The sequence below is a fragment of the Diachasma alloeum genome, unplaced genomic scaffold (assembly GCF_001412515.2).
Source record: "Diachasma alloeum isolate Michigan unplaced genomic scaffold, Dall2.0 Dall_scaffold_00558, whole genome shotgun sequence".
NCBI lineage: Eukaryota > Metazoa > Arthropoda > Insecta > Hymenoptera > Braconidae > Diachasma > Diachasma alloeum.
In genome coordinates this window covers 472,956-485,520 of record NW_021680690.1, presented here as the reverse complement: position 1 = coordinate 485,520, position 12,565 = coordinate 472,956, and the positions used below count along the sequence as shown (strand labels likewise).

At 34.3% G+C, this 12,565-nt stretch overlaps 1 protein-coding gene across 2 annotated transcripts in view; it reads left to right on the top strand.

Moving 5' to 3' along the window:
• LOC107043365 (serine/threonine-protein phosphatase 2A 56 kDa regulatory subunit epsilon isoform) overlaps positions 1 to 12,565 on the top strand; it is a 28,060-nt gene that overhangs the window by 11,838 nt on the left and 3,657 nt on the right. For both annotated transcript variants that reach the window (XM_015264852.2, XM_015264853.2), the window contains exons 2-7: positions 6,862 to 7,253; positions 8,214 to 8,344; positions 8,487 to 8,604; positions 9,866 to 10,141; positions 11,611 to 11,840; positions 12,099 to 12,244. In XM_015264852.2, coding sequence (XP_015120338.1) covers positions 6,862 to 7,253; positions 8,214 to 8,344; positions 8,487 to 8,604; positions 9,866 to 10,141; positions 11,611 to 11,840; positions 12,099 to 12,240 — 1,289 coding nt within the window. In that variant the 3' untranslated portion in view covers positions 12,241 to 12,244. The remainder of the gene's footprint in view (positions 1 to 6,861; positions 7,254 to 8,213; positions 8,345 to 8,486; positions 8,605 to 9,865; positions 10,142 to 11,610; positions 11,841 to 12,098; positions 12,245 to 12,565) is intronic.

The window sequence follows — 12,565 nt, the reverse complement described above, 5'->3', positions numbered from 1 at the left end:
AACTCGGGCCTTCAATTGAAGGCCCGAGTTGTAGGCCCGAGTTTGTAGCAGCGATGTCAGACAAGATATGAATGTTTTTTTGAGCTCAAATGAAAGAGCGGGTCGAGAAATGGCGTGCAGAAGTCTTTAAAGATGACAAATCTCTCTAAAGATGATGTCTGTTTTCAATTGAAAAGCGCAATTGTGACAACATTTTCGATTGGGGTCTAGGAGTCTCCCCTGGTTCAAAACCATTTTTGGAGGTCCTAGCACGCCATTTCTCGACCCGCTCTTTCGTTTGAGCTCAAAAAAACATTCATATCTTGTCTGACATCTTTGCTACAAACTCGCGGTGAAACACACAGGTGTATAAAAGTACAACTGCGTGAAACACACAGGCGTATAAAAATACAACTGTGTGAAACACACATGCGTATAAAAATGCAACTGCGTGAAACACAGGCGTATAAAAATACAACTGCGTGAAACACACAGTAGTATAAAAATACAACTGCGTGAAACACACAGTACTATAAAACTTCAACTGCGTGAAATACACAGTAGTATGAAACTTCAACTGCGTGAAATACACAGCAGTGTGAAAATTCGGCTGCGTGAAACACACAAACTTCACGCATGCGTGGAGTGTATGGAATGTACGGGAGTGATTCACGGAATGGTGCGAATAATCACGGCCTTTATTCAATGTGAAATTTAATAGACTGGAAAATTGTTTCTCGTTTTTAATTACGTCATTATTGAAATTTCAATGGATTATCCCCTGCAAAAATAGCATCGTTCCGTCCGGGATATTCAATCCGGGCTCCGCAATAAAAAAAAAAACGAAGCACTGAGAACTGAAAAACCTGAGGTCAACAAATTTGGTTCCCTGTATTTTGCGAATATCGCTAGAACTATCAAATCTATCAAAAAATATCACCCCACCTTATTTGCAGAGAATTAAATTCTCCACAAAAAAATTCTAGTGACATTTTCCCCTAAATCGCATCCCTACGAAGATATCCACAAAAAACTCCGTGGATTCGCCTTTCAATTTCGTTATTTCCCTTCAAAACTCCCAATTCCCGATAAATTTCCCAAATCGAAAAAAAAAATTAATTACAAGTGTCCAGTTGTCTCCTCACTCCCCCTCCCCTCAGTTACACAACTAATTAATTCAAGAAAATTCTCCTGAACAACGGGGAAAAGCGGCAGCAGCGGAAAAAATAATTAAATTTCTCATTTCCCCATGCAATTCCCTCTGCCCGCAATGTTAACGAGACATCAAGGAGGCATCTTGTACCTGAAGATTCCGAGGTTGTGGAACCGAGTTAAAGTGAAGCGGAGACTACGCAGAGAATCAATACGAGAGGAAAGAGCCCCTAAATCTCGCCGAGAGACTCCTCGAAAAAATAAAACATTTCGAAATTGAGATAGAAACTGATTCAGGAAATTATGAAAATGAATCTCCGAGCCCTCTCGATTACATGAATGAATGGAGAACTGTCTGTGCACGATACAAAATGCTTCCTTTATTCACGGATGCTAATGCAGGGTGGGGGTGTGCACGGTATTCGTGCAGCACACGCGAGACTTGGCCTTGTGTCGAGACTCATCTCCAACTCGGGAACTCTCCTCGTGAACCTTGACGTCTTTCTTTTCTCTTCAATGTTTTTTTAATCTTTCTTGTAGGCATGAGAGTTCCTGTTTTCACGGTGCGTACGGGGGGATCTTTAGTCGTGAGGGAGCCTTTTCAGCTGAATCTATGTTCTCGTCTGGAGACGATGAAATATGCCGCTTTGAGTGAGATTTTTCCCCGGAGATTGAGGTTTAGAGGAATTTTTTGGGATTTTAGGACGGTTTTTAGGATGGGGCAGCTTCAATCGTAGTGATGCCGCGAGACGATGCAGTTTCTTGTCTCATCTCGTCTCATCTCTTCTCTTCTCGTCTCATCAGATGCGACAAGAAACTGCATTTTGTGGTCTTGTCTCGTACAGACGAGACGAGAAACTCCATCTTCTCGTCTCGTTTCGTGCAGACGAGACGAGAAACTGCATTTTGTGGTCTTGTCTCGTGCAGACGAGACAAGAAACTGCATCTTCTCATCTCGTCTCGTGCAGACGAGACAAGAAACTGCATCTTCTCGGCACGTCTCGTGCAGACGAGACGAGAAACTGCATCTTCTCGTCACATGCAAACGAGACAAGAAACTGCATCTTCTCGTCTCGTGCAGACGAGACAAGAAACTGCATCTTCTCGTCTTGTCTCGCGCAAACGAGACAAGAAACTGCATCTTCTCGTCTCGTCTCGTGCAGACGAGACGAGAAACTGCATTTTGTGGTCTTGTCTCGTGCAGACGAGACAAGAAACTGCATCTTCTCGTCTCGTCTCGCTGTCAGAAATCATTGTCTCGTCTCGTATCGAAACACGAGAGCAATTTCTTCTCTCGTCTCGTCGAGAATCGAGAGATTCTCTCGTCTCGTCTTGTCTCGTTTCGTGTCGTCTCGTCTCTATAATCCAATTTGCACGAAAAAAAATACACAGAGCGGCAGAGAGGGGGAGGAGGCGGGGCTCTCGACCCTCGTCTCGCCGCTCGTTTCTCTCGTTCTCGGCCGGCTTTCCTCGTCTCGTCTCGTTTCTGTCATTGTCTCCAATGACTCTCCTCGTCTCGTCTCATTTGTCTCGCGTCCCGCGGTATCACTATTCAATCGTCAGTATCTCCTGACACAATGATTAGATTTTTACGAGTCACGGCTCATTTCAAAGCTTGAAAAAATATCTTGAAAATGAAAAAAAAAAGTATAGAAATTTCACGCAGCCGTTTTACAGATGCTCCATTTAAGTACATTCTCCCCTGCACATATTTCGACTCGAGAATTGGTGTGTCTGACGACAAGTCTGGGATTTGGGGTTTAAAAACTTGTTTAGCCAGAGATTTCGTAGAGTAATGGAGCAAAGAAGGCTGTCAACCACTCTACTGAACCGGAAATCGCACTTCCACGGTTCATTTGCCTCCCCCACGATTTATCCCTGACTTCGAAGCGATTCGATTTTTGGTGAAATCAGAGTCCCCCTGAAACTCAACTCTTTCCATCCGTTCTTATCCATTATTTAGAGGAATAGTACATTTGTCAACGGATGTTTTCCAAAATACAACGTAACTTCAGTGAAAACAGACGAATGTAAATTAATTCCGAGTGTAAATTGATAATGTTAAAAAAGAAATTATCATTTTCAAAAAATTCATTTCCACCCCAAAATTATTCTGAAATACTACAAAATTCAATTTTCAAATAAACAAACGAGAAAATAACTCTAAAAATGCACTGAAATTCAAGGAAATTCCCCATCTAATTGGAATATCAAATTGAAAAATGAAACCGGTTCCATTTCCATTGAAAAAAAATTTAAAAATGAATTATCACTTCCAAAAAATCCATTCCACTCCAAAAATATTCTAAAACACAACAAAATCCAATTTATAAACAAACGGACGAGAAAAAACCCTAAAAATCCACTGGAATTCAAGAAAATTCCCCATCTAACTTGGAATTTCAAATTAAAAAATAAAATGGGTTTCATTTCCATTCAAAAAAATTTTTAAAAAAGAATTATCACTTCCAAAAAATTCATATCACCCCAAAATTATTCTGAAACACATCAGAATCCAGTTTTCAAACAAACAAACCAAAAAAAACCCTAAGAATCCACTGGAGCTCAAGAAAATTCCCCATCTAACTTGGAATTTCAAATTAAAAAATAAAATGGGTTTCATTTCCATTCAAAAAAATTTTTAAAAAAGAATTATCACTTCCAAAAAATTCATATCACCCCAAAATTATTCTGAAACACATCAGAATCCAGTTTTCAAACAAACAAACCAAAAAAAACCCTAAGAATCCACTGGAGCTCAAGAAAATTCCCCATCTAACTTGGAATTTCAAATTAAAAAATAAAATGGGTTTCATTTCCATTCAAAAAAATTTTTAAAAAAGAATTATCACTTCCAAAAAATTCATATCACCCCAAAATTATTCTGAAACACATCAGAATCCAGTTTTCAAACAAACAAACCAAAAAAAACCCTAAGAATCCACTGGAGCTCAAGAAAATTCCCCATCTAACTTGGAATTTCAAATTAAAAAATAAAATGGGTTTCATTTCCATTCAAAAAAATTTTTAAAAAAGAATTATCACTTCCAAAAAATTCATATCACCCCAAAATTATTCTGAAACACAACAGAATCCAGTTTTCAAACAAACAAACGAGAAAAAAACCCTAAGAATCCACTGGAGCTCAAGAAAATTCCCCATCCAAATTGGAATTTCAAATTGAAAAATGAAATAGACGCAAGAAGGTGAAGAAAAAAAAAATTAAGCACTCGACTTCCGGTCGATCTCGCTGGTCGTGTTGATGGCTCGATAGCACTCGATGCCACCTACGTGGGATTGGCAATGCCGGTAGTGGGGTCAGCAGGGCAGTACGGTTATTTCGGTACGCCCGTCTACTGTGAGAGATCGTCCTTTGAGTGTCTTTCTCTCAGGCACACTGGTCGGTTGAGTGTTAACTCATCTATTACTGTAACTAACACGTGAACCGAGGAATCACCCAAATAACAATGTCACATGTGCATGTGGAGGTGCATTTACCGTTATTTAGTCATTGATTTTTCTATCAAATGGTTTACAGAATGGGCTTTACATTGAATGAAATGGATTATCCACCTGTGGAAAAACCGATGAAATGAATTTACGAGATTATTTTATGGAGGAGGAGCGAATTGAATGCGTTCTCATTGTTTCACGTCTCCACGTGAAACGTTATAAAGTGCCATTTTTTGTTTCGCCGGAATTATCGGGGGAATGAGGGGGTTTAGGGGGAAATGCCAAATTACATTTTTTGTTGGAAATTTAATTCTCTACAAAAAAGGTCTAGTGACATTTTCCTCTAAAGCCACGGGTTTCAGAGATATTCATCAGAAACTCAACACAGAAATTCTTCATTCGTCCAAATTTACAGAAAAATCTCAACAGACATTTATAGAAAATAAATTGATTTCCCTGTCAAAAATATGTGGACATTTTCACCCAAACCTGCTCCTTCCAATAAAAAAAACTCCCTCAACTGAATAATTTTATCTCCTAAAGCAATAAATTCGTTCATTTACCCATGAAAAATCAATTTTATTCGTCCATAAAAAAATCCATTTGTCCACGAATTCACGAGCCCGTCCTCTTCTCAATACCGAATTTAATTAATTACTCGGCATTATCAACGGCTCCCGTTACGCATTAATCTCCCTCTCATTTTATTTTCACTGCTGTCATCAAAGTGTAAATATTATCATTTTTTTTTATTCACCGATTATAACAGGACTGTACGTCACAGTATATCACAGCTTTAAAACCTTGTCAGCACTGAAATAATGATATTTCTCTGTTGTATATGTAGAGATCACATGTTTACACGTGTTATCATCGTCTTTTTTCCTCGCCGTTCGTACGATGTTTCTGCTTCTGTCCCTCACCCCCTCGGATGAAATTTTAAATTGTCTCTTCGCACTCTCCTCATGATTGTGACGTGCATTTTCTGGTCGAGTTTAACGCGAAGACCTTACAATGGATTTTTTTCTTATGTAACGACTGAGAGATTTGTTTGAGGGTACGGGAATTATTAAAGTTGAGGGGTTTTACTGGGGAGAGATTGTACTTCAACACTTTCGGCTGGACGAGAGGATTCAATGATGCATTATTTTTTTTCTCCTATTTTATGAATTTTTGATGAGGAGAAATCGTCGAAGGGTTGAATGAATTCTTATTTTTTTTCATATTTGGTTTTTTTTGGATATCTGGGAGAGGAGTTGCTCTGGGGGAACATGTTATAAGATATTTTTTGTAGAGAATTTCATGGGCCACAAACAATTTTTTTGTGACATTTTCATGTAAACCCACTCATTTCGGAGAGATTTAGGGAAAACTGAATGCAAAAATTTGTCAATTTCCAGAATTTTCGTGTTTTTTATTGTTTTGAATTTGCAGTTGTCTATAAAGAGAATGAGTTTATCAGAAAATATATTGGCTTTCTTGATGTACATCAATACTTTCGTGTGAACAAAAGAATTAAATGATGCATCGTTTTTTCTCCAATTTTATTGATTTTTGATGATTAGAAATCGTTGAAGAGTAGAAGGAATTCTCATTTTTTTTCATATTTGGTTTTTTGTGGATATCTGGGAGAGGAGTTGCTCTGGGGGAAAATGTTATAGGACATTTTTTGTAGAGAATTTCATGGGCTACAAACAATTTTTTGTGATATTTTCTTGTAAACCCACTCATTTCGGAGAGATTTAGGGAAAACTGAATGCAAAAATTTGTCAATTTCCAGAATTTTCGTGTTTTTTATTGTTTTGAATTTGCAGTTGTCTATAAAGAGAATGAGTTTATCCGAAAATATATTGGCTTTCTTGATGTACATCAATACTTTCGTGTGAACAAAAGAATTAAATGATCCATCGTTTTTTCTCCAATTTTATTGATTTTTGATAATGAGAAATCGTCGAAGAGTAGAAGGAATTCTCATTTTTTTTCATATTTGGTTTTTTGTGGATATCTAAGGAAGGAATTGCTCTGGGGGAAAATGCTATAGGACATTTTTTATAGAGAATTTCATGGGCTACAAACAATTTTTGTGACATTTTCCTCTAAACCCACTCGTTTTAGAGATATTTATGGAAAACTGAATGCAAAAATTTTTCCATTTCCAGAATTTTCGTTATTTCTCTCTCTGACATTTGATATTTCGCAATGCAAACTGTGGGAATTCTTCTAATTCGCTCTTTCAATAATGATTTATCAATAATAAGAAAAAAAATTGATTTTCAGATGTCACACCATCAGAACAAGAGGATCTTTTCATCAGAAAGTTGCAGCAGTGCTGCGTGGTATTTGACTTTATGGATCCAGTCGCTGATCTCAAAGTAAAAGAGATCAAACGTTGTACCCTCAATGAACTCGTTGAATACATCACAGCTGGCAGAGGTGTACTCACTGAGCCAGTTTACCCGGAAATTATCAAGATGATATCGGCTAATTTATTTCGTACATTGCCACCGAGTGAACATCCCGATTTCGATCCGGAGGAGGATGATCCGACATTAGAGGCTAGCTGGCCACATCTACAATTGGTCTATGAATTCTTTTTACGTTTTCTCGAGTCGTCTGATTTTCAACCGACCATTGGAAAAAAAGTTATTGACCAAAAATTTGTTCTACAGGTAAATTCGTTATTGTAATTATTTTTCAATTATTTTAGTCTTATTTCATTGTGTCATTGATGAACAATTAATTACTCATATTTTTTCCACGATTTGCAATCGATTTTACCTTTAAAATTATGAATAAAAAGTTTTTTTTTCAATTCAGACGTTTTCAATTCATTTTTAAATAGTTTAATTATCGTTTTTAATTATTCGACCAATGATAATTATTTAATGCTGCTGAAAGAGGGATTTTTTATTGAAATTAATGCATTTGCAGTTTTTTCAATTAAAATTTTCTGTTTTATTTTATCTAGTTTCAATTTTTATTCAATTATCGTTTTATTTAATTTGTTAATTAATTTTGTTTAATAATTCTGTTGGATTATTTTTATTTTTCCCCACAATTTTCAATCGGTTTTGCCTTTAAAATTAGAAATAAAAGTTTTTTTTTAATTCAGACGTTTTTAATTCATTTTTAAATAGTTTAATTATCGTTCTTAATTATTCGATCAATGATAATTATTTAATGCTGCTGGAAGAGTGTTTTTAAATTGAAATTAATGCACTTGCAGTTTTTTAAATTAAAACTTTCTATTTTATTAGATTTAGTTTCCATTTTTATTAATTTCTCAACGTTTGATTTAATTTAATTTGTTAATTAATTTTGTTTTATGATTTTGTTGAATTATTTATTTCATAAAAATGACTGAAACTCACACGAGAAATAATTTCACTGAATTTTCCTGTTTCATTTTATTTAGTTTTAATTTTTATTCAACTCTCAACGTTTTATTTTATGATTTAATTTTCATTCTCCAACAATTTCCGATATTTATTCAATTTATTCCATTCAATCGTCCAGTGTTATCTACCCATTTATTTACTGAATCATTCATTATTGACGAAATAAATACGAACGAAAATCAACAGACAATTCTTTGTTTTTCTCAGTAATAAAAATACTTATTTCTGCAGCTGTTAGATTTGTTTGACTCCGAAGACCCCAGGGAGAGAGATTTCTTGAAGACAGTCTTACATCGCATCTACGGAAAGTTCCTCGGCCTTCGGGCATTCATACGCAAACAGATAAACAACATATTCCTCAGGTAACGACATAACTGAAATATTAATGGAAAGAGTAAACATGAGGAGAGTCGAGGCTTTATCTCATGATTTTATGAGTTTTGAGGTAACTTTTTGACTTTTATATCCTCCATTGGTGATCATTACATGGGACATTCCTTTCAGGTTTGTGTACGAAACAGAACACTTCAATGGAGTTGGAGAACTGCTGGAAATTCTGGGGAGCATTATCAATGGTTTCGCACTACCACTGAAGGTCGAACACAAGCAATTCTTAGTCAAGGTACATTACCAGCATTTTTGCGGAATCCTCGGAATATTAAATTGCCTTGGGGAGGGGTAAAGCTCGTTTACATGTGCTGAGAAGTACAACAGATGATTCATTTCGGTATTCATAATTTTGTGGGAACGAATTGATAAAATTGTAGATTTTTTTTTTCATTGTGCATTTAGATTTTTCATTACCATTAAGAGGTGTATTAGGAGAGAATTTTTTAGATTAATTGAATATATTTCGTTATTTTGGGGGAAATAATTGATGAAGTTGCAGAATTTTTGTTTAAAAGTTATGGATTTATTTCCTTAATGAATGGACTGGAGGTGAATGTCAAGAAATTTTTTTTTAGAAAATTCAATTCTCCACGGAAGAATTTTATTTTATTTTTTCTGTAAAATCAGTCCTTGCCAAGATCACTCCATAATTACAAATGAAAGTGATTAAATATTATCAAAATAACAGAAGAATTGAATGTTTCTTTATTCATAATTTTTTAATTGACAATTTTTCTTTAATTATGCATTTATTTTCAAAAAAATTGGACTAGAGGAGAATCTCAAGGATTTTTTTAGAAAATTCAATTCTTTGCGGAAGAATTCAATTTGATTTTTTTGTAAAATCATCCCTTGTGAAGATCAGCCCATAATTACAAATGAAAATCATCAAATATTATTGAAATAACAGAAGAATTAAATATTTCTTTATTCATGCATTTTTAATTGAGAATTTTTCTTTAATTATGCATTTATTTCCAAAAAATTAGATTAGAGGAAAATGTCAAGGATTTTTTTTTTAGAAAATTCAATTTTCTACAGAAGATATTCATTCTATTTTCTTTGTAAAATCATCCCTTATCAAGATCAGCCCATAATGACAACTAAAAATCACCGAATATTATTGAAATAACAGAAGAATTGAATATTTCTTCATTCACAATTTTTTAATTGAGAATCTCGTGAAAGAAAAATTCATAAACTTGTATAAATTTTCTTAAATTACGCATCATGCATTATTATCATTATTATTATCATTAAATGATGTATTATTTTGTTATATCATGCACTCATTCCCACAAAAATTTGGATGAGCAAAAAAATATTGACAAAATTGAATTATCCTCAAAAAACATCTCAATATTTTTTCAAGAACTGTCTTCTGAAATAATCACATGGGTTTTACCACTTCTCTGATGACTTTTCAACAACTTAAAAATATTGAATAATTGTTTTATCAAGTGAAATTAAAAAATGATAATTTTTGTATTCAGGTGCTGCTGCCACTGCATAAGGTGAAGGGTTTGTCCCTCTACCATGCACAGTTAGCATATTGCGTGGTTCAATTTCTAGAGAAGGATGCAACGTTAACGGAACCAGTGGTGAGGGGTCTCCTCAAATTCTGGCCTAAAACATGTAGCCAGAAGGAGGTCATGTTTCTTGGTGAAATTGAAGAGATTCTCGATGTTATAGAACCTAGCCAATTTGTTAAAATACAGGAACCACTGTTCAGGCAGATAGCACGCTGTGTCTCTTCACAACATTTTCAGGTAAACCTTTCTTTAATTTTCACTAGTTTTAATAAATTTGAGAAATTAATTCCATAAAATTGTTCTAAATCACAAAAATTTATCTTGATAACAGATTTACCTGAAGATTATTTTCAAAACCAATTAAAAATTCATGTTTTGGTCATGACAATTCACTCAATTTCATTTTAATTATTAATTTTTAATTATTTTGTCAACATCTCGTCGCAATTAAGTTCAACTCTTGGGCATTCTCACTAGATTTAAAAATATTTGGGGAATAAACTTCATAAAATTTGTTCAGTTCGCAAAAACTGATGTCGACAACAAATTTCCCTGACGATTTTCTTCAAAACAAATTGAAAAATAATGTATTGGACATGATGATTCATTCAATTTTACTTTAATTATCAATTTTTAATTATTTTGTCAATATCTCGTCGCAATTAAGTTCAACTCTTGGGCATTCTCACTAGATTTAAAAATATTTGGGGAATAAACTTCATAAAATTTGTTCAGTTCGCAAAAACTGATGTCGACAACAAATTTCCCTGACGATTTTCTTCAAAACAAATTGAAAAATAATGTATTGGACATGATGATTCATTCAATTTTACTTTAATTATCAATTTTTAATTATTTTGTCAATATCTCGTCGCAATTAAGTTCAACTCTTGGGCATTCTCACTAGATTTAAAAATATTTGGGGAATAAACTTCATAAAATTTGTTCAGTTCGCAAAAACTGATGTCGACAACAAATTTCCCTGACGATTTTCTTCAAAACAAATTGAAAAATAATGTATTGGACATGATGATTCATTCAATTTTACTTTAATTATCAATTTTTAATTATTTTGTCAATATCTCGTCGCAATTAAGTTCAACTCTTGGGCATTCTCACTAGATTTAAAAATATTTGGGGAATAAACTTCATAAAATTTGTTCAGTTCGCAAAAACTGATGTCGACAACAAATTTCCCTGACGATTTTCTTCAAAACAAATTGAAAAATAATGTATTGGACATGATGATTCATTCAATTTTACTTTAATTATCAATTTTTAATTATTTTGTCAATATCTCGTCGCAATTAAGTTCAACTCTTGGGCATTCTCACTAGATTTAAAAATATTTGGGGAATAAACTTCATAAAATTTGTTCAGTTCGCAAAAACTGATGTCGACAACAAATTTCCCTGACGATTTTCTTCAAAACAAATTGAAAAATAATGTATTGGACATGATGATTCATTCAATTTTACTTTAATTATCAATTTTTAATTATTTTGTCAATATCTCGTCGCAATTAAGTTCAACTCTTGGGCATTCTCACTAGATTTAAAAATATTTGGGGAATAAAATTTGTTCAATTCACAAAAACTGATGTCGACAAGCGATTTTTCTGAACATTATTTTGCAAACTAATTGAAAAATTATGTTCTGGGCCTCATTGTTCACTCACTAATCTTCCAATTTTATTTTTCATTCAGGTGGCAGAGAGAGCACTGTATTTCTGGAACAATGAGTATATTATGTCACTGATAGAGGAGAATAATCACGTGATAATGGGAATAATGTTTCCAGCATTGTACAGAATAAGTAAAGAGCACTGGAATCAGATGATTGTTGCTCTTGTTTATAATGTACTAAAAACTTTTATGGAGATGAACAGCAAGCTCTTTGACGAATTAACTGCCAGCTACAAGTCAGAGAGACAAAAGTAATTACTTCATGATTAAATTTCTTCCTCCAACATTTGCGAATTCATCACTGTAATTTTTAATCCCCCGAGGACTAAATTTCGTTTGAAATTTCCTCCTAAAATCAACATTAACAGAAATTGTGAGATGAAAACGTTTTTTTTTCTCAGATTCTTTGGCAATTTGTGGCTCAATTTTCGTCATAAAAATATGAAAAATCAAGTGATTGGGTTTTTTTCACTTGAAAATTACTTGAATAATGTTTTTATTTATTTTAGAGAGAAAAAACGAGATAAAGAGAGAGAGGAATTGTGGAAGAAACTGAAAGATTTGGAGGTAGAGCGAAGTAATGCGCTCATGGCAACACCCAATACTCCAGTTCCTGCCACCACTGCACCTGCGACACGAGCCCGCCCCTGAGCTGGTAAAAATCATCTCTTATTCCTTGAATTTTCAATGATCAATGAATTTCTCCACCTCGACCGGGGCAAAATAGTTGAAATAAATTTAACGTGGCGGTTTTTCACTGCACATTTAGAGAATTTTATGCTCCAATGGATCTCTAATACTGCAGGTACCCTCTCGCCAAGTCCAGGGTTCAGTTCTTCACTTTTAGTCATTGTAAAAATTTTTTTTATCGATTTGGAACCACTGCGGACGATTCATGACGTCTTGATGGCTGTCGGCTACGTTATTGATCGACTGGTGAAGTCCTGGTTCAGGGGATTCAACTTCAAATTCAACA